The sequence below is a fragment of the Phyllobates terribilis genome, unplaced genomic scaffold, assembly GCF_046119375.1.
Source record: "Phyllobates terribilis strain yellow unplaced genomic scaffold, ASM4611937v1 Scaffold_4__5_contigs__length_816908805, whole genome shotgun sequence".
Lineage (NCBI taxonomy): Eukaryota > Metazoa > Chordata > Amphibia > Anura > Dendrobatidae > Phyllobates > Phyllobates terribilis.
Window position 1 is genome coordinate 642,230,482 of NW_027362764.1, and position 26,102 is coordinate 642,256,583.

The 26,102-nt window shown below is 43.6% G+C and overlaps 1 protein-coding gene across 9 annotated transcripts in view; it reads left to right on the top strand.

Moving 5' to 3' along the window:
• Nucleotides 1–26,102, top strand: part of NCOA2 (nuclear receptor coactivator 2) — a 161,817-nt gene that overhangs the window by 109,407 nt on the left and 26,308 nt on the right. For 8 of the 9 annotated variants that reach the window (XM_073679407.1, XM_073679412.1, XM_073679408.1 and 5 more), the window contains 9 exons: nt 10,467–10,570; nt 13,098–13,275; nt 13,372–13,542; nt 13,772–13,873; nt 14,541–14,678; nt 16,290–16,437; nt 17,545–18,793; nt 24,541–24,748; nt 25,184–25,396. In XM_073679407.1, the coding sequence (XP_073535508.1) occupies nt 10,467–10,570; nt 13,098–13,275; nt 13,372–13,542; nt 13,772–13,873; nt 14,541–14,678; nt 16,290–16,437; nt 17,545–18,793; nt 24,541–24,748; nt 25,184–25,396 (2,511 nt within the window). Of the gene's footprint in view, nt 1–4,888; nt 5,028–10,466; nt 10,571–13,097; nt 13,276–13,371; nt 13,543–13,771; nt 13,874–14,540; nt 14,679–16,289; nt 16,438–17,544; nt 18,794–24,540; nt 24,749–25,183; nt 25,397–26,102 lie in introns of those variants that run through there. The other variant, XM_073679416.1, reaches the window with a different exon arrangement.

Here is a 26,102-nt window from a genome sequence, read left to right on the forward strand (position 1 = left end):
AGAGGAGACTCTCATCCAGACCTGGGTACCAAAGAACCTGTAAAAAAAAGAATAAAATGAAGTTTATACTTATCTTCTGATGTTTTCCCTCCGTCGCGCTGTTGTGTGAAGGACCTGCCACGTCATTGAGTCATGTGACCCATCACATGACTCAATGACTTCACCGCAGGTCCTACACACAACAGCGTGAGCCGCTCAAGACTCCGGACGGGGAAGAGAATGCATCGGAAAGTGAGTATAAACTTTATTTTTTTATTTTTTACCATTCTGATTCTTTTTTTTTAACTATTACTTGGTCACACTATATAAATCCATGCCGGTTGCATGGATTTATATAGTGTGAACAAGTTGTCAAGCACTTTTCCAAGTGATGCTTGAATCACTTGGAGAAGTGCTTGATAACCCGCATGCGGAAATGCATGCAAAGACGCCTCACAAACGCTTCTACCTGGCGGGAAAACCGCATGTAAAATCCGCATGCGATTTTCCCGCCAGGGAGAAGCGTAAAAAATATGCTTCAGTTCCGCAACGTGGGCACTTAGCCTTAGTGATTTGTAATGCAGTAATTGGCTTCACAGTTTTTGCAGTCGTCTCAGGTGTAAAAATTGTGAGAGTTTGCTAAAATGTAACCACTCTGCGGCCTCCTGAACCTGCTCAGGGTAGTGACGCATCTGGATGCTTTACATTGTGACCTTTTGGTATTACATATAAAGTTTCAGATAATTTTTTCATCCGTTACGTTCTGCCTTCATGTCTTTGGCGGTGGTTTCGCTTGTGTTGTCTGTACTCGGGAGTCTTATCCCCCCCTTAATTCTCTTATGTATTTCACTTCTGCATTGTAGGCTTCACTTTTATATTCGCTGCTGGACTCTTTCCCGTAAACAATCTTTTCTTTTTCAATTCTGCAATAACTTGTCCTTCGGAAATGTAGTATTCAAGCTGTTTCAGAGGCGGGTATTATGGGTACATTAGTGTGCCTGTATTACAGATCTGTGAAACGGTCAGTTTGGGTCCTTGGTCGGGACTTTCACCCATAATGGGGCCACACAAATCCACCCATTATACCCTCATCTGAAACTGGACTGGAGATAATATTTTTACTACATATTGACCATCGTCTGCTGCTCAGGACAGACATTTAAAAGGGGTAGTCCAGGTTTTAAAAAAACATGATTGCTTTCTGTCTAAAACAGTGCCACACTTGATTTTGGGTTGCCTCTGTCACTTCAGCTCTTCACTGAAGTGAATGGGGCTCAGATACGTTAGCTGGGTCTGGTATAGTGAATGTTCACTGAAAGAAATTGACCCATGATAACAGATAAGTTTACTTTTGGGGCAGTTTAACACATGTGGAATTATATACTTAACAAAAAAGTGTGAAACAGCTGAAAATATGTCTTAAATTCTAGGTTCTTCAAAGTAGCCACCTTTTGCTTTGATGACTGCTTTGCACACTCTTGGCATTCTCTTGATGAGCTTCAAGAGGTAGTCACCGGAAATGGTTTTCACTTCACAGGTGTGCCATGTCAGGTTTAATAAGTGGGATTTCTTGCCTTATAAATGGGGTTGGGACCATCAGTTGTGTTGTGCAGAAGTCTGGTGGATACACAGGTGATAGTCCTACTGAATAGACTGTTAGAATTTGTATTATAGCAAGAAAAAAAGCAGCTAAGTAAAGAAAAACGAGTGGCCATCATTACTTTAAGAAATGAAGGTCAGTCAGTCCGAAAAATTGGGCAAACTTTGAAGGTGTCCCCAAGTGCATTTGCAAAAACCATCAAGCGCTACAAAGAAACTGGCTCACATGAGGACCGCCCCAGGAAAGGAAGACCAAGAGTCACCTCTGCTTCTGAGGATAAGTTTATCTGAGTCACCAGCCTCAGAAATCGCAGGTTAACAGCAGCTCAGATTAGAGACCAGGTCAATGCCACACAGAGTTCTAGCAGCAGACACATCTCTACCACAACTGTTAAGAGGAGACTTTGTGCAGCAGGCCTTCATGGTAAAATAGCTGCTAGGAAACCACTGCTAAGGACAGGCAACAAGCTGAAGAGACTTGTCTGGGCTAAAGAACACAAGGAATGGACATTAGACCAGTGGAAATCTGTGATTTGGTCTGATGAGTCCAAATTTGAGATCTTTGGTTCCAACCACCGTGTCTTTGTGTGACGCAGAAAAGGTGAACGGATGGACTCTACATGCCTGGTTCCCACCGTGAAGCATGGAGGAGGAGGTGTGATGGTGTGGGGGTGCTTGGCTGGTGACACTGTTGGGGATTTATTCAACATTGAAGGCATACTGAACCAGCATGGCTACCACAGCGTCTTGCAGCGGCAAGCTATTCCATCCAGTTTGCGTTTAGTTGGACCATCATTTATTTTTCAACAGGACAATGACCCAAACACACCTCCAGGCTGTGTAAGGGCTATTTGACCAAGGGGGAGAGTGATGGGGTGCTACGCCAGATGACCTGGCCTCCACAGTCACCAGACCTGAACCCAATCAAGATGGTTTGGGGTGAGCTGGACCGCAGAGTGAAGGCAAAAGAGCCAACAAGTGCTAAGCATCTCTGGGAACTCCTTCAAGATAGTTGGAAGACCATTTCCGGTGACTACCTCTTGAAGCTCATCAAGAGAATGCCAAGAGTGTGCAAAGCAGTCATCAAGGCAAAAGGTGGCTACTTTGAAGAGACTAGAATATAAGACATATTTTCAGTTGTTTCACACTTTTTTGTTAAGTATATAATTCCACATGTGTTAATTCATAGTTTTGATGCCTTCAGTGTGAATGTACAATTTTCATAGTCATGAAAGTACAGAAAAATCTTTAAATGAGGCGTGTCCAAACTTTTGGTCTGTACTGTGTGTGTATGTATGTGTGCATATATATATATATATATATATATATATATATATATATATATATATATATATATATATATATATATATATATATATATATATATATATATATATATATATATATATAATATAAAAAAAAAATTCCAAATCTTATTTATTTATTTTTATTTTGAGTGAAATCCCTGAACAACTCGGGTCACTGATGGTTGTAGTCATAATTGTTTTTGCAATGAAATGTCTGATTAAAAAAGGCTGGATTCATAAATTTGTGTGTCAGACCATGATGCATGGATTGGCCGCAGGTCTCCTGACTCGCTCTCAACAGCCTTATATATGCCGGAGATGCTGTTGAGATGGGAGGATGAGGAGATGCGCTGCTGGGACGTGCATCATGAACCGTGCCACATGGATGTGTGAATGCAGCCTAAGGATGAGTTGATACATAGAAACTCCAGTGTACAATATGCATGGCTGCTGCCACATAAAAGCCAGAAACTTACATTACTTATTCCTGTATTAAAGATCTGGTTTGGAGACACACACATTAGATTCAGCTGTAATCACACCGGCAGGCAGTATGCTGTGTGGTTGAAGGGCTGCATGGTGAAGCTACATATATTCGCAGTGATAGTATGTTTCACCTTTAAAAACTGTGCAGACAGGCTCCTGATTCAACAGTAATTTTTGAGAACTCTTGAGTAAAATGAACAAGATTTTTTGCTCAGTTCGTATTTGCTTAAAAAAAGAAGGGACTTTTGGCATTTTTATGCCAAGTACGGACAGCTCTGCCAACTTTTTGAAAAATAGGCAGCGCTTAGTTAACAGGGGGCATGCACTAAATTCATTAATATAGGCAGCGCTTAGTTAACAGGGGGCATGCACTAAATTCATTAATATAGGCAGCGCTTAGTTAACAGGGGGCATGCACTAAATTCATTAATATAGGCAGCGCTTAGTTTAACAGGGGGCATGCACTAAATTCATTAAGAGGTGCTCGCTCCTTAATGAATGTCGCCCACCTTACTTCAGCACACACTGCAAAACGCCAGTCTTGAAGGATCGGGCCCTGAGACTTGCGCAGGTTTTTCTGTGGTCTTTGACTGCTTGGCACAATACTTGGCTGTGTGAATACGCTGTAACAAGCAGACTAGATCTTATAATTGCACCTTCTAGTTTAATTTGCCTTCTCTTTTTAAGCATGATATAACCAATGTAAACTATCTACCTTGCCTTCATGTTTAATTCTGCGATGTATAATTAAAGAATAGATGCAGCACCCTGTGTACTCTGATCTTTCGACCATTCTCTACAATTTGCCACCCCAAACAAGAAGTAGGGACAGATAAAAGGGATTGACAATAAAGTCAGATTATTTGTGGTCTGTAAGCATAGATGAGACACAAATCTGTATAAGCAGTCACCAGAAAACAGTAGAAAATGTATAATCCCTGATATTTGCGGAGTTGCTTTATTTTAGAGCAATAATTATAGTTTTGTGGAGCTGTAGTATGGGGCTTCTGAATGACATTATTCCCCCCCCACTAGTGTCATATAATATCAGTGATGTTTATGGGATTTCCCATCTTTACATTTTTGAGTAATGGTTTGATGTGTGTAACAATAAGATTCATTTTCTTGCCCGCTGTCTCTGCCCTGCTGCCCCTGGGTCTTTGTTGGCACGACTTCCGCCTTGTCACTAAAGACCATGTGCAGCAAGCTGCAGAAGGCTGTTTTATTTTTTTATTAAATATATAGTCACATACATTAAAGCGTTTAGTCTCAAAAAAGGTAAACCTGGGGAAATCCCCTTTCACATTATGTACGTGTTCTTCCTGTAGTGAGCAGTCGGAGGACGTTTTTCCTGTCTCACTGAGCAGTACACTGTCTACTCTTGATAAGGGATCCAGTCTATGTTTTGCAGGTTTGTGACTGCTACAGTGAAATGTGATTGTATGGGTTAACTTTACAATACTTTAACCAGAAGAGTTGTCCGCTCTGTGGTCCTCCTCTGTATGCTTAGTCATCTCGTCACGCGCTTCACAAAACCATTCCTGGCATTGCTGACAGCGCTTCAAAGTCTCACTTTCTTGGCTAAGAAGGGAAAAACGGAATTGCGCCTGGACCGGTGATATCTTTTCTGGGGAAGCTGTGATTTTGCTAATGAGGGTGAAGTATATATGCGATAAAGGGGAAGTGATTGTCTGATGTGCCGTCGGCTGCTCCTGGTGAGAGCGCGTGCAGCTGCGCCCATTCCTTTTTTTCCTCGTCACTGTGGGAGTTTTCAGCAGCCGGATGATATATGGTGCATTATTGGTGAAAAGATAAACAGATTCTCAGAGCGCAGGAAGGGCCTTGTGTTTTTCTGCCAGCAGAATGCTTCCTAATGAATATGAATGTGATGCCGGCTTCACCAAGCCATATGGCAGCTTTTCTAATTTTAGTATTGTGCAGATGTATAATTGTCTCACTTGCTTACCTCCTAAAGCTTTCCTGAGCAGCAACATGTCCTTAATTCCCGAGAGGCCTACATTGTCTTACATGTCTGTACTCAGGGAGAAGCCCTGTAATATAATCGCTGGCTGTATCTCCGAATGGTCCTCCCATTAATAGGTGCCGATTCTCTCCCCGATCTTCTTATTCAGTAGTCTAATAATCTGGAAATTGTTACTGATCCAGCATAGGTTTTGTTCCTGGGTGGATTTCTTTACTTCCTCGTCAGTCTATCTGTAACACACAGGACTCCGGTGTTTGGAGCTTAGTAGTAACCTCTGCGTTTCCTCCATAATACAATGAGACGTATTCTTCAAAACAACAACATGTTTCATTATTGCAGTCCTAACCCCCATCGGTGCATTTTACTAGATCTGAGTCATATTCTGATTCTCTGCTGCCCAGCCTTTCCATCTTGGGAACTAAATAGGTCTGGTGTTAAAAGGAATGTACCAAATTTTGAAGTTACCCCAAATTATAGGAGATAACTTCCCGATTGCTGGGGGGACAAATCCATGGGACCCAAATCTACTCTGCGAACCGGGGCTCTTGACTGGAATTGTGGTCAATCATGTGCACCTCCGCTCCATACATGCTTAATGGGAGTGCCGAAGAGCAGCCGATCAGGCTGGTCCTTTAAAGAAAGAATGAATGGAGCGGAGCACATGATCAAACACAACACTGTTCACATGGGGCTCTCAGAAACAGTGGGGGTCCCAGAGTTTAACCGCCAGCAGTTGGGAAATTATCACCTTCCTTATCGATGGAGGATTATATCCAAACTTGGTACACCACCATTAAAAGATCACATGGCAGTGACCAGATTGCCTCATTAAACACTGCTCAAAAAAATAAAGGGAACACTCAAATAACACATCCTAGATCTGAATGAATCAAATATTCTCATTGAATACTTTGTTCTGTACAAAGTTGAGTGTGCTGACAACAAAATCACACAAAAATCATCAATGGAAATCAAATTTATTAACCAATGGAGGCCTGGATTTGGAGTCGCCCCCAAAATTAAAGTGGAAAAACACACTACAGGCTGATCCAACTTTGATGTAATGTCCTTAAAGCAACTGAAAATGAGGCTCAGTATTGTGTGTGGCCTCCACGTGCCTGTTTGACCTCCCTACAATGCCTGGGCATGCTCCTGATGAGGTTGCGGATGGTCTCCTGTGGGATCTTCTCCCAGACCTGGACTAAAGCATCTGCCAACTCCTGAACAGTCTGTGGTGCAACGTGACGTTGGTGGATGGAGCGAGACATGATGTCCCAGATGGGCTCAATCGGATTCAGGTCTGGGGAATGGACGGGCCAGTCCATAGCTTCAATGCCTTCATCTTGCAGAAGCTGCTGACACACTCCAGCCACGTGAGGTCTGGCATTGTCCTGCATTAGAAGGAATCCAGGGACAACCGCACCAGCATATGGTCTCACAAGGGGTCTGAGGATCTCATCTCGGTACCTAATGGCAGTCAGGCTACCTCTGGCGAGCACATGGAGGGCTGTGCGGCCCTCCAAAGAAATGCCACCCCACACCATTACAGACCTACTGCCAAACTGGTCATGCTGAAGGATGTTGCAGGCAGCAGATCGCTCTCCACGGCGTCTCCAGACTCTGTCACATTGCTCAGTGTGAACCTGCTTTCTTCTGTGAAGAGCACAGGGCGCCAGTGGCGACTTTTGCCAATCCTGGTGTTCTGTGGCAAATGCCAAGCATCCTGCACGGTGTTGGCTGTGAGCACAACCCCCATCTTTGGACGTCGGGCCCTCATACCACCCTCATGGAGTCTGTTTCTAACCGTTTGTGCAGACACATGCACATTTGTGGCCTGCTGGAGGTCATTTTGCAGGGCTCTGGCAGTGCTCTGGCAGTGCTCCTCCTGTTCTTCCTTGCACAAAGGCGGAGGTAGCGGTCCTTCTGCTGCATTGTTGCCCTCCTACGGCCCCCTACACGTCTCCTGGTGTACTGGCCTGTCTCCTGGTAGCGCCTCCAGCCTCTGGACAGAACGCTGACAGACACAGCAAACCTTCTCGCCACAGCTCACATTGATGTGCCATCCTGGATGAGCTATACTACCTGAGCAACTTCTGTGGGTTGTAGAGTCCATCTCATGCTACCACGAGTGTGAAAGCACAACCAACATTCAAAAGTGACCAAAACATCAGCCAGAAAGCATTGGTACTGAGATGTGGTCTGTGTTCCCCACCTGCAGAACCACTCCTTTTTTGAGAGCGTCTTGATAATTGCCAATAATTTCCATCTATTGTCTATTCCATTTGCACAACAGCATGTGAAATTGATTGTCAATCAGTGTTGCTTCCTAAGTGGACAGTTTGATTTCACAGAAGTTTGATTTACTTGGAGTTATATTCTGTTGTTTAAGTGTTCCCTTTATTTTTTTGTAGTATAGGAAACATTCACACATACTGTACCATAAAATCAGGTAGTAGGTAGTGAAGTGCAATGAATTTTTTTAAAATTTTTATAATTTTTTTTAAATACACCCATGTTTTTCATGAAGAAAGAAAAAGGCAAATGGTCAGCTCACCCGCATAGCAAATCCGCGCTCGGAACCAGCAGTGCAGCAGTGGTCCAATGCAGGAAAGGAGTATGTTCCAGCGTCAGGATAGAGTTAAAACTTGAAAAATGTAATCATGCAATGAAGATGCAGGTCTGAAATGCGTTTGCTAATAACCACATTTTGTCTGGCTGTGACCTAGGGTGGGGATTTTATCTATTTGCCCACTATAAATTTTTCAAATTTTAACCCTATACTGACTCTGGAACATACTTCTTTCCTGCATGTTTTTCATGATCTATATGTGTGTGTCTATCATGTACGTCATGCTCTGGGGTTTGACTTTTTGGTGTTTTTTTGTTTTTTTCTTTTCCTACCATACTTTACCCAATAGGAAAAGCTTCAGAATAAATGCATGTGCAAAATTTCCAATGTACCACAAAAACCCCCCACCAAACTAGCAAAAAAAAAAAATCTTTTTGAAATAGCACTTGAAATTCATAGCATTTTTAGAAGCTGTGAAAAACACAGTGCTGCTACAGCTTTGGTCAACTCCTTGTGATTTTTTTCTTTGAGTCTTCTATCGGGAACCCTGAGCCATAGTAGTTAGGCCAATGCAGCCTCCGCCTCTTGCACTAATGAAAAAGGTAATATATACCCATCTGAATTAACCCTAGATTTACACACTTCACACTGGATGAGAGTGAAATGTTCCCATCTGTAAGGATCTCATCACTGTTTTGTCATATCGCGAGCAGTGAAGAAAGCCCAGTTGAAATGTATTTGCCACATAGTGGAAATTACTTTATTTGCTTAGGCTATTTGAAGGGTGCTACAAAGCCCCAATGTAAGTTGACGTCTCTCCTCGACTACATTAGCGCAGCCGCTTCTCTTCATAAAAGGTCGGATTGAGTTTGAAATCTGGGACAAGATTCAAATTAAACCCCAGAAATCCCCTGATGCTGATTTTACTAGAGAGCAGTAGGAAATGTCTGTTTGCTTCTACATTTGCCAGATTAAAGTGCATTTTCATGTGCGAGCTGTAACCCAGCTGAGCGTCAGGCTTCCCTCTATCTTCCAGAATAAGTTCACATTGATGTGGGGAATAAGAGCTATTTGTGGAATGCAGATGGACAGGACCTCTCAATTTGGAGATCTTTCCAATTTAGCTGAGGATACTGTGTCTATTTGCTCAGTATGTTGTAAAGATTCCTCGCATATGGAGATCAGTCTAAATCTACAACCTGGCGTCCCACAAACTAAAGCATTGTTTAGTTTGCACAATATTAGGGCATGTCTATAAGGGGCATAAAAATATCACCTCTGATTTTGCTGCAACTGAGCCGAGAAGCTGTCCCACGTTCCATGTGGGTTTTACTGTGATTTTGAAGACTGTTTGCCCTATATACAGTATCGCTTTCTCTGAGATTTGTGGTCTGCCTGCTGGGCCATTTACTTGTACGACTTAATTATGCAAATACATTGACTTTTTTAAGCGTACGGCTGTGTTCACAAGTTTCGGTGGCATTGGTTGTTTTTTTTTCCTGCACTTGCCGCAAAAAAAGCATAAATAGTTTTGCTCAGATTTTGGAAAAACATTGAGATTCTCTTATGATTGCGGCAAAAATGGAAAACAATAATGCAGCCTAAGCGATCTTGTAATTTTGTTATTTTTTTTTAATGAACTGAAATGTCATAGTTTGTCTAAAACTAGACAAACTCTTCAATATCACACTAGAATGTCCTGCCGCTTCTGCCTAATGTGTATGGGGCACTGACCGACTGATGGTCAGGGGAGATTTTGATTCCACATGTCCGATTTCACACTGCTGATCGCATGGTTTTCCCGGAGATAAGCACCCGGCCGACATGTAGGTCAGCAGCTTTCTCATAGAGAACACAGGAGCACTTGGCGGAAAGAGTGTATGGCGAAGTCCGAAGCATTATTTCCCGGTTAGCCATCTAAAGGGGCAGAGAGACGGCCGTATTTCTCGTGTGAGGATCGCATCGCATTGCACGGACTGGCCAGCAGCTCTCCTGACCTGAGCGTGGCAGCATGATGTATTTCTATGCAGCTGTCACGCTCAGGTCAGGAGAGCCGACGGTCAGTCTGAGGATTGCAATGCGATCCTCACACGAGAATAACACCCCCTAATGTGTATGATCATCCTAAGTTAACAGCTATTGTTATTTGTATTTATGTTCTTAATAAAGTAAATTGTTATTCCTTTTATAACAATTACACATATGCAAATTAGATTCTCAACCAATGCGTTTAACCCCCTCCCCCCATACCCTGAAACCCCCCTCCCCCCCATCATGTTATTCAGAATACCATATTGTAGGTATATGTCCACACAAAACAGAATAAATCAGGCCGATCAAGAGCAGCCAAGTAGAAAGGCACAGAGCACAATGTGTAGTGACTCCATAACAAGTGCTACACATCTAACAAGACCCTATCAAGGCTGATAACTGGTTGTCTCCAAGCCAGGGACCCCATAGTATTTTGTATTTATGTTCACTGTTAACTATTCATTGTATTTTAGTTATTTTCATATCCTAAAAGTTCTCTTCTTTTATGCAGAAAAAGCAGCAGCTTCAAATGAGGATGAAGTTCAGAAAGCGGATGTATCCTCTACAGGCCAAAGTGTCATAGACAAGGATGCACTCGGACCGATGATGCTCGAGGTATACGTCGTCACACCGTAGTGTTGGTTTTGCAATTACTGTTGAAGGGCTCAATTATCATTATTAAAAATTATTTTGACATGTCTTTCATGCCTGCCAAATTGATCCTTAGGCCCCATTTAGTCAATGGAGGCTTAAAAAGTGTCATAGCCTTCATTGTATATTATAGCTTATGTATGCATGTGTGTATATGCAAGTTCATTAAGGAATATATATATAGATATAGATAGATAGATATCTCTCAGCCTATGGGCAATGAATGCCCCCCTATATCTGTGTCATCCATTGGTGGTATCCATTGTAACTCCTCGTACGCATACCTCCGCTGGGTGCTATGTGAGGGGTGTAGCAGGTGCTCAGTGGCTGGTGCATGCCCTGTCCTGGTAGCCGCAGTTTCCTGGTAGACGGCGTTTCCTCCTGCTCGCTGCCGTCCTTGCATTAGCTGCTGACTTCAGTTTCTCCTTTCTGCACTTGTTCCTCTCTGCTTCCTGCGTTGTCTACTGCTCTCTGTAGTCAGACACTCTGTAATAACCAGGACACCATTCTACTAGGTGCCTGTTAGTATTTCTCATGCCCGTGCCTCGCCTGATTGTATTTTCTTGTGCCGTGAATCAGCTAGTTGTGCAGTCAGATGTTATCCTGCTATAGCATTATACAGTATGTGTGAGCTGTGTCTGCGGTATTATTCTGCTGTTACTGTATGTGCCTCTTCTACACGTCAGTAGAACGCTCAGCAAGGAAGCATCTGTTTCTTATTGTTTCTTGAAATGTCTGCATTTGCATGTCATAAGTATATGGCCGTCACTAAGCAACCGAGCAGGAATTGCAGTTTCCTTCAGAGGAGTAAACATCACGTGATGTGCCGAGGTGCACGCTCGGCGGCGTCCTTGTTCAGGGCACGCTTGCTTCTGCTTAGTTACTCAGTAATAGTATGGTGGAGCCCTAGGAGCAGCTGAGAACCGCTTCTGCTCACATCTCAGGTATGTCGGCTGTAGAGAAGAACTAAGGAAGGTCGCCTCCTGCTCTCATCTTACTCATTATAAAGGAAGAATTACTGCACGGTCCAAGGAAAGATTACTAACAAGCGCTGTAGAGCTGTGCTTGTGAGCATACTAGTTGGCACATAGCTGCTGTAAAAGCGAGTATGACTAAAAGACACAAAATCAAGTTTGCTGTGTTGGATGACACTAGAAAATGACGTTTACGCTGTCTACCCGATTCAGTCGGACGCTAACAATTCCTGCATTACACTGTTGGTTGTGTGGCTGTATGTTTCCCTCCCGCGGTGTGCGCTTCGGCCCCCGGCGTTACTCATCCCTATGTAGGTGTGCGCTGTCTCATGCATTCTCTCGCTGTATGGCAGCCAGTGTACATCAGTAAACAGATGAATCATGGAGCTAAACCCATTTGTGCATCCTGGCAAGTAATTCATCTATTATGTTTGGCCTGCAGTATTATTAGAGTTGTTTTGATGAGTAATTGCTCGTTTTATAAAGTTAGGAGATAAAGGGGAATGGCTGCTTAACTTATGCCAATGTCCCTTTTCTCTTTAAAAGTATGTAAGTTGTGACTGAAGTGCTGCACATAGCGGACAGGTGACATGTGTCAGCGTACGGACCACAGATATCAGACTGTCCACAGGTCTCCTGTCCTGAACCCAGCAGCCTCATACATATTGAGACTGTCGACTATAGGTCAGTCTGTGCATTGCAGTTCTTACTCTGGCTGAATTCAGACGTCTGTGTATTGTGGCCCAAGAGGGTAATGATTTTGTATGCACAGTGTCCATTTGGTGAATGTGCCACCAAATCTCCTTGTGTATACATGAAACATGACCATACTGTCCAAAAGTGTCCTTCTAGAGTGTAGTTTTACCTGGCAGCATATTGGCGATGTATGCCTACAAAATGACAAACATCAGAGACCTTTATTCCAGGTATACAGCAGTCAATACCCCCAACTTATACCTGTACACTTCAGACACTGCGAGAAGGCACACTACCATGAATGGAAGCTAAACCTACATATAAGCAAAGTACTCTATGGGATATGCATCTTCTCGGATCCTTAGGCTTCCCACCAATAAGCACCGCAATGATCACTAGGAAGGGGGGTTCAGAGACCCTTGCTGAATAGAGCAGCAGTCGAGCATGCATACCGGTGCACTTCTTAATGTTTATTGGGTTTCATGTGTCCCTAGACTTTGAATGCAGTGGCAATGTGCATGCTCGTCCGCCGCTCCATGCAGACTGGGGGCTGTCCTGTTTGGTGGGCCCAGTGATTAGCAGCTGTGATTGTGGTGCTCTACTGCCATATAAAATGGTGAGAGAAGTGAGCTGCTGAATGTACTGGGAGAACTTAAATGTCTGCTGCTCCTTCACTTCTATGTGCCATGCTTTGTCCAGAGGGGGATGCAAGTGTCGGCCCACCTTTGTATGAACTGATTACATGAGAACCAGATCTATAAAGCTCATTCTGTGATCAGGACCTAAATGCTGATCCATGTAACATTACTTTCCTTCTCTAGGCCTTGGATGGATTCTTTTTTGTGGTGAACCGTGAAGGGAATGTAGTGTTTGTCTCTGAGAATGTGACTCAGTATCTCCGGTACAACCAGGAAGAGCTAATGAATACCAGTGTATATAACATATTACATGTCGGAGATCACACAGAGTTCATCAAAAACCTGCTGCCAAAGTCTTTAGGTAAAATCCACCATCTTGTTATAGTTCTCATTTACTGCTCGTTAGAAACTGAACTTCGTGGCTTATGTGTTCTCTTTTTGTATATTTTCTCCCCAGTTAATGGGGGACCTAGACGAAATAGCCATACCTTTAATTGCCGTATGCTGGTGAAGCCAACAGCAGAGTGTGAAGAGGAAACTCATGACAGCCGAGAAACGCACCAGAAATATGAAACTATGCAGTGCTTTGCCGTATCCCAACCAAAGTCCATTAAGGAAGAAGGAGAAGGTATGATTATTGTGGAACCAGATAAAGGGCTTGCCGTTTCTACTCTCAAGGTGGCACATCGTATACTGTGCATAAACCTGTCCTTATGACTTGACCTTCACTAGGATTGTTCACCTTCTCATTGTAGTCGGTAGATCACCTGTAAACAAAGCCATCATCCCCTTTTTATTTGATTGTTCGGTGTGAACTCCTCATTCTTGTATGAAATAATTGTTTCACTCCTTTGAAGATTTACAGTCTTGCTTGATATGTGTGGCTAGAAGAGTTCCAATGAAAGAAAGACCTCCTCCTCCCTCATCCGAAACATTCTCAACTCGTCAGGACTTGCAAGGTAATCGTCCCCCATGCTGTCATTACCTGTCTGTATCACCAAGAAGAGTAAGTGTATTGCAGTGTTTTAGGAAATTATTTGCAGAGCTGCAACAGATGATCAGTAATGGACCCGATCTGTTGGATAGTCTGCAGAAGTTCAAGCACTTTTGTTGTATTATACAGCAGTTCCACAATCCTTTTCTGGCTATGTGTTGTATGGATCTCAAATACGCAGCCCATGATATCCTATGTCCCCGCTCACTGACTCCCGATGTAATCCACCGTACTACATACATTACATATCCCTAGAAGTATTTCCTCCACCAGGATTTTTAAGGAGCAATAAGGCTATGTATTCTGGATCCAGATTGCTGTCTTGGCCTAGCTATCAGTTATATTTTGTGTGTGTGTGATCTATGTTAATACGGTACATACATATAGATATATAATGAATTTTCAAATTCCTAAAGAGCTTTTATAAAACATACGTTGTTTCATATATACTATAGTTCGGTAGCCTCGGGGCACCAAAGGGCGAGATATCTTATCTATTTACACGTACGGTACATTTAAAGTCAATTATATACATTTATGTATACTTCAACTGGCGGGTAGCAGTCGCAAAAGTATATTTCCGCAGGTTTTAATGTGTTAACCGACACAATATGTTTATGCTGTCCTTTCAGGTAAAATCACCTCTCTGGACACGAGCACCATGAGGGCGCTGATGAGGCCAGGCTGGGAGGATTTAGTGCGACGGTGTATTCAAAAATTTCATTCTCATGATGGCGAATTATCTCTCAGCAAAAGACATCACCAAGAAGGTAACTGTGATGATGAACACTTAGAAAATGATGGTTCATTTCATTTGTTTTCTTAAAGTGTACCTCCAGTTTGCTTAAACTTTTGATTTGGTAAGTTGCATGCTGAGACAACGACTGATTGCTGAAATGATGTGACCAGTGGTCCGCTGAGCACTGAGCCCTTTAACTGTGTTGGGCTCTGTCTACTATGTTGTTCCTTGAAAAGATGGTTAGACGTGTTCAGATTCTGGAGTCTGTGCACTGCTCCACTTATGTCCCAGAGCACAGCTCTTAGATGAGAGCTTCTGATATGATTGATGGTTATCTTGGCACCCAGACGCTCACCGATCAAAGCTTATACATATCAGTATGAAAAGTCAGTATTTTTCTGAAAATGGAGATACATTTCTAGCAATTGCCCCATGTTAAATGCTGAGAATATTCATCCCCTCTTCTCAATTTCACCAGCAACAAACACAAATACAGGTGGCCTAAAAGGGGTTGTCCACATCAAAAAAATCTATCCATGTGTTAGAAAACTTGCCTCTTATTTGAAAACATGACCCAATCTGTAGATAACAGCAACTGTCCCCGGGGGTGCCGGCAGCTCGACACAGGAGTATTTCTTATGTAGTCACATTTTCATAGCTTTGTGTGCAGGGACTGCTGTCTTGTTTCAGTAGCTAATCCAACCCTTCTCCTTGTCTGCTGTAACAGAGAAGGGGGCTGGCTGGCTTGTTTCAGTAGATAATCCAGCCCTTCTTCTTCTCTGCTGTAACAGAGAAGGGGGCTGGCTGGCTTGTTTCAGTAGCTAATCAAACACTTATCCTTGTCTGCTGTAAGGCTATGTGCCCACGTTGCATTTATGAAGCAGAAAATTTCTGCTGCATAAATGCAAGTCCTCTCCCGGAAAAACGCATGCGGAATTCCGCACGCGTTTAACGTGCGTTTATCACGCGTTTTCCACATGCGGAATTGCCTTGCGTTTTTTATGCATTGGACTAAGGCAATTCCGCTTGCGGAAACGCAAAATTAAATGACATGCTGCGGATTTTTGAACGCGGCATAAACGCTGCGGAAAAATCCGCAACATGTGCATAGAACTTGCGGAATCCCATTGGGGACCATGGGGTGCGGATATACATGCGTTTTTCAAGCGTTTACGCTGCGGAAATTCCGCAGCATATACGCTTGAAAAATGCTACGTGGGCACACGGCCTCACAGAGAAGGGGGCTGTCTTGGCTATTGAAATTGACCCTTCAGCCAGCCCAGCCTTCTTTACACACTGTCCTGATGTCGCCTCAGCAGAGGAACTCTCATTTTTATTAAATAGTTAACCTCTTTAGATTCTGCTTAGTTAACCACTATCACAGCTATTTATGTATTTTTCATTCCTCTGCTTTTAATATTTTTACACCTACTGTAATTTTAATAACTGTTTAGGGAATGAAAGCATTGATAGTGCAAATTAGGTCCTTCCAGATCATGTTGGTATTACTGAATAGCGTGAATCTAGAGCATGTTGGTATTACTGAATAGCGTGAAAAAATTACATACAATATACCAATTAATCTATCTAATTAGCTTGGTTTAATGACTGTTAATATCGCCCGCCTCTCTTCTTCCTGCAGTTCTCAGGGTAGGACTTTCATTAAGTCCTATATACCGATTTTCATTGTCTGACGGCACAGTTGTTGCTGCCCAAACGAGGAGCAAGCTCATCCGCTCTCAGAATACAAATGAACCTCAGCTTGTAATATCCATACACATGCTTCAAAGGTAAGGAGCCATGTCATGGGTATGTCAGAAGGAGGCAACCTCTCTTATTGCCGTGGCATATGATCAGTGTGTTTGGGAGGGAGGCAAGGTATCTACTCGCAGGAATACTAATGGCTCATTATCCAGGCTGATAGTGTGTTTGCCATGAGTTACAGATGGGTCAGGGGTAGGTTGTAGAGACCACAGTACCCTGTGTATCTATGTGTTTAAGCTTTTAGGGCTCAAGAGGCGGTCTGTGAAAAATTACTACGCAGAGGTCTTAAGTTACAGCAGTTGCAAAACAGGTGCAAAGTTGTGGCTGAGAATCTATAGTTAGCCAGCGGCCTCACATTGTCATTGCGACCATTAGACTTTTTAGTGGGCTTATTGTTCTATTCTATGACTTGTTTTTATGTGGCCAAAAGGACATTAAAACGCTTTTTTTATGGTTTTCTCTGATCTCTCCTGAGTTTATATACACAGTAAATTCTGCACATTTAATATGTGAATATCCAGTTTTATGTACGTTAAGCTTAATCACCATATAAATGGAAAAGTTTTACAACTTTGTAATATACTTTGGCCCTGATTCATCAAGACCGACATTTTTAACGCCAGGCTTGGTGAAGAAGCGTGCTGGAATCAGACGCTCCTGATTCAGTGAATCCGGCGCGTTTGCCTCTGTGTGCACCTCACCACAAATCTTGTTCTAGTCGAGGACTGGAGTAAGATTTGTGGCGTGAAGAACACCGCCGCTCGTCATGAATTTGACAGAGCAATGCCACTCACCTGTCCTTTCCACTTTGTCGAAACTGGGAAAAAATGACTTGGGATTGCCAAAAGTCGCAAAACTTTAGAGTTGCGCCAACATTTTACAACTTTATTTCCCGAAACTTTTTACGCCAGAATTTTGACATAAAAGCTTTGATGAATCAGGCCCTTGTGTTTCAATTCTTTAACATTTTACCATCAAAGTAATAATTTGTTCCAAGTGAATGAGCTTCACAGCTAGTCCTGCACTGTAATTGTATCCAGTCTAGGTAATGCTTGGCCATGCTGATACAAACTATCGGAGAGACTTGTATTTATTTTCACCATTATGCTAACACGGTTTCCTTTGTCTTCCAGAGAGCAGAATCTATGTGGATTAAACAGTCAGGACATGACTGGACAAAACATGGGTAAGATGATAGACCCAGTTGTTTCCAGCAGCCCGGCTCATCAAGCGGTGTGCGGCGGGAACCCTGGTCAGGACATGACCATAAGTAGCAATATGAATTACGCCATAAATGGCCCAAAGGAACAAATGGGCTTGTCAGCTGGCAGATATGTTGGCTCGGGAGGGATTAACCATGTCTCCAGCATGCAAGCTACCACTCCTCAGGGTAATAACTATGCACTCAAAATGAATAGCCCTTCACAGGGAAGTCCTGGCATGGGCCAGGGTCCACCTAACTCTATGCTTTCCCCAAGGCATCGTGTCAGCCCGGGAGTGGCGGGAAGTCCTCGTATTGCACCCAGTCAGTTCTCCCCTGCAGGAAGCTTGCATTCTCCCGTTTGTAGTAGCACAGGAAATAGCCATAGTTTTGCCAATAGCTCTCTGAATGCACTTCAGGCTCTTAGTGAGGGCCACGGGGTTCCTCTTGCTTCGCCTGACATGAAAAGTGGGAATGTACAAAACTCGCCAGGTAGCATGAACCCTCCCCAGCTAAGAAAAATGGGGAGTTTGGATGCTAAAGATTCTTTTGGGCTTTACGGGGAGCAGTCTGAGGGTGGAACTGGGCCAGCAGAGACTAGCTGCCGCTCATCGGACCAGAAGGATTGTAATGATGGCATGGCTCCTGCTGGTGACAAAATAGATGGTCAGAACAGACTGATGGACAGGCAAGGCCAGACAAAACTATTACAGTTACTTACCACCAAATCTGATCAGATGGAGCCCTCGCCACTTAACTCTTTGGGAGATACAAACAACAAAGACTCCTTGGGACATTTTGCAGCCAACAGTATGTCTGCCTCAGCACATGGAACCTCACTGAAAGAGAAGCATAAAATTTTGCACAGACTTCTTCAGGACAGCAGCTCACCGGTTGACCTGGCCAAGCTCACAGCCGAGGCCACTGGCAAAGAACTGAATCAGGAGTCCAATAGCACAGGCCCCGGCTCTGACGTTACTATAAAGCAGGAACCAGTGAGCCCCAAAAAGAAAGAAAATGCACTACTTCGTTACTTGTTAGATAAGGACGATAGTAAGGATAATCTAGCGGATATCACGCCCAAGCTGGAGCGCTTGGAGAACAAGATGGACTCTTCAAATTGCACCAAGTTAACATCTATAAAGGTTGAAAAAGAGGAGCCTGGATTTCCATCTGATCAGGTAAGAAGAAATGAAATGTGGATGGATTATTAATTAGTCTGAACTTGGCTGTATACGAAGAGTAGGGTCATGAGCTGGTGCACCACTGTGCAGAATTCCCATGAGCCTTTTGTCCTTGGTGTCAGGTTGTACATTAATTGCACAGAAGCCACGGCCACATTCAGATGTCCATATATCACGGTCTGAGTACGGACTGGGGGTCATGATCCAAACCCAGTGGTCTCATATATGCCTAGGAGGCTATTGAGTTTGGATCAGGAGACCCTCCGTCCATTCTGGGACCACTGTATATAGACAGCCTTAAGCCACAGACAAAGCGCTTATGTAAATATAGTGACCGCTCTCCGGTAGGGTCATTTCCCTGGTGAAGCGCTAGCACAGTTTGCTTACTGTATGCTACAATTTTCTCTTCCATATAAAACACTATATTGCCTTGTCATCCATATACAGTTTGGTGAATGGTTTGTGGTCATGAATCAAAAAGAATAACTCCTCACCATAGAATAAGCAGAGTGAACACCGTCCTGTGTGCTGTCAGCCATTCACTATTATTGTGCAGACAGAAGATACTAGGTGGACTGGATAAAACGCCATGAGGGCTGAGGGTTAAATGTGGGTGTCATGTAATGTACAATGTGCGTTTTGTTTGTACCTTGGTTATGACATGTTATCACATTGTTATTACTCATCCTGGGCAGTTTCTCTTTAGGCCGAGCAGCGAGTCTTACCCCACCCTGTGTATTGTCGGCTCAGTACCAGATAATATGTCACGTGCCCTTTCCTGCTCTTTTCTTCCCTCATCCATAGCTCTTTAGTGCCCTGTAACCCATCCACATGACTTAGTATGTATCTTGTGGTACACAAAAGCCAAAACTGGTATTTCCCCCCACGACCCAGCTGTACCTATATAGCTTTCCTGATGTACTGCATGTGCCAAGTCTGTTCAGTATGAAAACACTAAACCAGCTTTCTCGGGAAAAAAACCTAAACCTGTCACTGATCTGATCATATTTATTGTGCTGAACAATAGCTTGCACATAGCCTAAGTCGTACACTGAGGGTCTGTGGCAGTAATAGCATTAGGGGTCTCTCAGATATGGGAACATCGATTAGGGGTTACCCTGCGCTGAGCAATATTTGTACCCACTATCATGAACCTCTGCTTTCCTCAGGTTACTTCAGTAGCATAACACCCGGCGGTGTGTGGACAGAAGGTTGTATTTATGGCCTGGAAATAAACCTGATGCCTCTGAATATTTTTCTCCTTTGACAAGGCCCGTGGCTTGGAGCATTGTAGAGGAGGCTTGTTCTGCTGTATGGGAAGTCCATAGAGGGTTAATGTGGGAAGGTCTGCAATTTAGGCAGGAACACTAGGCGATATAAGCGGTAATCCATGGGTGTATGCTCACCTGTCATCTACATATTACAGTCTAAATATAGAGTGAATCTATAGCAGAGGTGTGAATAGTGTAATTATAACCCATTGTTCCCACACTTCAGGCTGCAAAGCTCCGATCTCCCTGCTGGTTCAGGATCTGCACTGAAGCTGCCCTGGTCCTTTCTTTTTGACAAGCGGGGTCTTGTCATTTCCCCCAGTCACTGGCAGCATTTAGTACCTATACCTGTTCCTTGGTTAGGACTAATTGTTGTAGGATGCTTGATTAATGACATTAGTAGACTATTGATTCCTAGGTACTCACAGTATATAGATTATGTCTGTATACCGTCTGCTGAAATGTGCCACTCGCAGCCACACTCAAGCAAGACTCACCAGCACGGCCTGAGACCTAACAGCGGTACAATCAGATCCAGGCCGGTCTCTTAGCATCACAGTCTCGTCCTTCCTCAAGGTTAATCCCAGCCACTGACATTTCTGTGCAAGAACTACATAAAGTTTACTGACCTAGGATACAATGGGAAATGTCTTCACTGTTAAGGCTGTGTTCACACTCCTAGCACATACTCCGAGTGTATTGGTGAGCTCCCATTCACCTGTCAAAGCCCGCAGAGCGTCCCTTCTGCATCCATCGGTGTGGTGTATGAAAAGTGTAGTGCTTTTATATAGTCGGCCACTGTAGAAAAACGTGGTGTATAAGTCTGGGAATATTACTGATGTTGGACATTTACTTTTACCATTGCTTGTGGCTTGTTTGTCAGTGTATGGCAGCGTTACATTATGGCCGTATATGGCTGTAATGGGGCAGCATGAGTTCCTACTGTATCTCCATGCTGAGCGTATGCCTGTTGGCATTATTAGATCAGGCTTTATATGCCCAGCCTTATTATGTAGTCCATTAGTCCTGCATCGATGGTACATGTAGTTCTACAGCATGAGAGAGAACCGAGACAGTCTCGATCTGCGCCCCACATTTCTTTATGCATTTTCTGCTCTAGATCTGCCATTTTGGGGCATTAAATACTTGGTTATTACTTAGGAATTTCTCCAGAATTTTTACATGTCACCTACATACAAATTGTTCGGCTTTTCATGCAAAAGAAAAGAAGGAAGCCTGTGTCTGTGTTTGTCTTCCTGGATGGCTGACATTTCTCTAATGAGGCTAAATGACTCTTCTGCTTCCCCTCTAATTATGGAGTGAACACGTCTTGCTAGTTGCCGGTTGCTGCCATTAGCTGGGAAAATAGAGGCTTCAGATGCTAGATTTCAATAACTTCCAGCTAAGTAACATGACAACTATGGTACATAAGTGTGCACACAGGTATAAGGCGCTCCATGTATGCCGCACTGCCTCTGCCAGCAGATGTGCGCATTTCTTCCCGCTGGCAGTGTGAACACAAGCTAGACAGCACTGCAGACTTGGTCGGCCTGCGAGACCTGGACACCAGCAATCTGCAGACGGTCGGTTGACATGGCCGTGCCAATTCTTCCCTTGCAGACAGAGCAGTAAAGCCGCACAAGCCTTGCTCATGTATTATCTCACGTGCTCATTAGGGTTGAGCCGAGTATGTTCTGTCCGAGTATGCTCAGGCCGAGCTTCGAGTATTTATAGCTGCTCGGTAATATGGTGGAATCGCTCCCGTGTGCATGATTTGCAACTGTTTGACAGCTTTATTACATGTGAGGAATGTGTAAGAAATAGACATTCCTCACATGTAATAAAGCTGTCAAAGAGTCGCAAATCATGCACACGGGAGCGATTCAACCATATCACCGAGCAGCTGTAAATACTCGGAGCTCGGCCCGAGCATACTCGGCGAAAGGGTTAACAGAACATACTCGCTCAACACTAGTGTTCATTTCTTGCATTAGTGATACCATAAATACCATACCAGGCAGAAAGTGCTGCTGATGTGATAGGTGTCCATGCTGGGCTTTCCCATGCAGATATAGTACAGCTGGATATCAGAATCGATTCCCAGGGCCCGGTCCAGGGGCCACATCAATCATCTGTGCTCGCTGGACCGGAGCCTTGAAAACCTCTTTTTCTTTCTGTGTGATTTTATTTCTCCCACTTCTCATATTTTTGCTTTTTCTTTCTATTTCTCTCTCTGGTTTTGTTATTAACAGAGAATTTAAGTTTTTGCTTCTTTCGCTACAGAATCCTAGACTGACAATCCTAGAATTTCCTTCTGCAGCTAATAATCATTTTTGGCAGTTTTGTGTTTGGCGTTATCCTGGTTTTGTCCTGGATGGTCCCCCTGCATCGGGATCCCTGCCCCCGTTCTGTGCATCATCCCTTAGTATTTTCTCCCCTATAACTCTGAGCATTGTGGTTATTTTAAGATGTTTTGTGTGATAAAGCTGTAATGATTCTCTCTCCTTATGTGACAAAAATACTATTTGGGTGATCCGGGGGTAGCAATGCCATCTGGACCGCTTGGCTGTTTCTCGGCTTTTCAGAAAGTATTCTGGGACTTGCGCGTCTGTTGTTTAATTGAGAGCCATTACTTGGACGGGGCGGCCCAGATTACAGCTGCTTATGGTTTAGAAAGGCTTCTTGCTGGGTAGCAGGTTCAGTGTTTGTACAAGGGCAGAGCCAAGAAAAGCTGACACGAGGCAGATTGACGCTGTTAACACTTCCTGTGCTGCTACATTTCAGCCGGGTGCCTGCGCGCTTACATTCCTCTCCATTATGGATGTCTCAGCCTGGTCTCATTCATTGTATCGGTGGTTGGTTACCTGTCCCCAGATGACCTAGATGCTGCACATCCCAGCGGTGCCTTCCTACAGATGCTGAGCATGTTCTCACGAGGAGCTGTGTGTGACGTCCGTGCCTGCGTTCGCTGCCATTTCCTTGGCATGTTACAGCTGGGAGAGATTTTTGACATTTCTTAGTCTGGAGATTGATGGTAGAAACATCACAGCCAGGAGAATGAGCCGCTCCTCTGGTCTGGGCTGGTAGTAAAACACAAAGATGACGCTGTGCCCAGTCCATGTGCAGTGTCAGTGATGACCCGGGCACTGTAGTGTGTGGCACACCTGATGGCATAAAGAGCAGGAAATGCTGATCTCTGCCCCTCACCACCGCCCACAGCGGTTACCTCCCCGCTCATCCATGTCGGTAGTAACTTCATCCTGGATGTAGAAATTCTTGTCTGCTTCTAAACCGGTCAGCACGATTTTGTAATGTAAAGACATGGCTGTAATGGCGCTGTCTTGGTAAAGAAATCCACTATTTTTTTTGTTATTTAATCAGAAGTTAGTTTTCTTCAAATGAGATTTTTAGTGCACGGGGGCTGGACTGTACACTAGGTATTCTCCTCCTGCCTTGACCTCTCCGTCTGCCTCCGGTATTTGAATGACAGGTCACCTATTTTTCAATGACATGCCTCCTTTTTTAAAATCTGGCATCGGGACCATCATTTCTGTGGTCGGTACTTGCACAGCGGGTCTACAATAAAATGGTACAGTGGGTTTTACGTGTGCCGTCTTCTCTAAAACGTCACCGAGTCAAGATCTCAATCTGTGCATGCGCTGCCCACAGTGACACTTTATTATAGCCCAGCCAGGAAATCAATCCGTCCATGGCAATGATGGCTCCTGATTTCAACCGGGAGGCAGGACACTGAAAAATAAGTGACCGGTCATCCAAACACGGAGTCAGGCGGACGGGCCGGGGGCAGAAGGTGAAGACCCCGTGCACTGTCCGTCCCTTATGCACCAAAATCTAATTAGCAGAAAACTTCAATTGCCGATAACAGAGAACAAAATAGCAGATTTCTTCACCAAAGGTATCACTTTAATCAGTATCACAGCACCATTACAGCCATGTCTCTGTCTGTTGCAGAATCGTGCAGGCTGGTTCTCCTTAAGTGAGTATACAATAATTTTCATGACCTTCATAGATATTGAATTATGGACTTTTTACTATTCAGCCTACTCTTCTGCAGTTCTGGTTCTGTTTTTCAATGCCATCATTTTGGGCACTTATGATTTATTTATTAGGCTTCTATTCGTTTTTATTTGGCATAATTGAACAAAAAAAATGCATTTTTTTTTCTAAAAGTCGAGTATACCCTGGGTACCAGATTGTCAGATTCTGGCTTATCACATAATCCTAGAAAATGATGTAAATGTAGGCAGCCACCAGGGATACACCAGACCGCTGGTACAACGGGTTTCATCAGGGAGCTGTGATCTCGATACTTTGATGAAATCCCATATTCTGGATGACCAGAATTCTGTACTATTGGATATCTGATCACAAGGATGTCACTGAATGTGCATGATGCTTTAACCCTTGCTATGATGTTAAACAGATTGTTGCTTTTTTTTATCATATCCAAAGCTTTTACCGAGCAGCTCTGATTTGGATAACCTGGATGAAATCCTGGATGATTTACAGAAAAGCCAGCTTTACGCAGACTCTCGGTCTGATGCGAACTCTGTGGATAAACAAGCGATCATCAATGACCTGATGCAGATCGCTGGTGATAACAGCTCTGCCCTACCTCCCAGCGTGCACAGGCAGAGAGTTCTCCAGATGCAGCAGAACAGTAAGTCTCCGGCCCTGACGTAGGGTTTCCTGTTCCTCTCTGTCTGGTAGCAGCAACCACTTGTTTTCTTTGTTTTGCCTTAGAAATATTGTTTGTAAACAAGCAGCGCCCCCTGCTGCTGACTACTGGACATTAAAGCCGTCAGCTCTTTAATGTATGGACCTAACAGAAATTTGCACATTTTTTTGCTTGTCATAATGCACGGCCCTTTACACGAGTCGATGGTCGGCTGCATCAAATGCCATCCTGCCTAAAATTGGTTATGGTAAAGGTAAAAAAAATGCTGTCTTCACATCTGTTCCCCATTAGAAATGTTTTAGTAATGGAACTATTTTTTTTCCTACATTGCAGTCATTCCCTATTGACTTTCTATGAAATTTATATCCACGACATGGCCACGTGAGCTAGCATTCTTTTCACTTTATATCCATGCAGTGTTCAATAATCCCCATCCTGCACAGCTTCAGCTTGGAAGACTTTTACCAAACCAGAATGTACCAATGGATATCAGTTTACAAAACCAGTCGCCCGCTGGATCCTTCCAGCCGATGAGGAATACCAGTCCCTTCTCTGCCATGCCACCCTCTGGAATGATCAGCAGTCAGGGAATGATGGGAGGGCAGGGTGGCGTTGGCACCAGTAGTCCTGGTAGGTGGTGCATGGATTTCCTTTACTACATAACGTCTTGTTATTCCCAGGAAGGCACTTTGGGTTCTCTCTGCAGCTATATATGTCTTTAATCCATTGTACGTGATATTACATGCATTGATATACAGTCACTGCAGATGCAGGGATAGGTATGGTTGGTATGTTTAGTGCCATATCTGATGAAAGAACTTAAAACAGACATTAAAATATTGTGTAAAATATTTCCCAATAACTTTTCTAATGGCAACCACGTGAATCCTGCAAAAAAATTCAAGGAGCGGACCACCTCCATTCTTTATTCATAGTGCGATAACAGGCAAACATGAGCTCATGTCAGGCCTGCAGGACACTTCTCAAATGAGAATCCTAAGCACTCGGCCATCACACTAGCATCGAAAAAAATTGAAATACATAAAAAAAAATAAAAACTATGCAATGCCTTTAATCGTAAGGAAATGTATAAAATGAAACTTAATTAGTAAATGTCACTAACTGCCACTAGGGGATCTAACCTTTTCTGAACAGCTGACTGGCAACATTTTAATAGAAAGATATGTATTGTTTTGTGACCGTAATGTAAAGGCTTCTTGTGTGTCTGTGCTTGTGTTAGGTTTTCTGCTACAATGTTATTGATGGCTTAACATGGAATCAAGGTAGGTCACCAGTACACAGGTGGAGTCTGACACTTTCCACTCCTACCAATCGG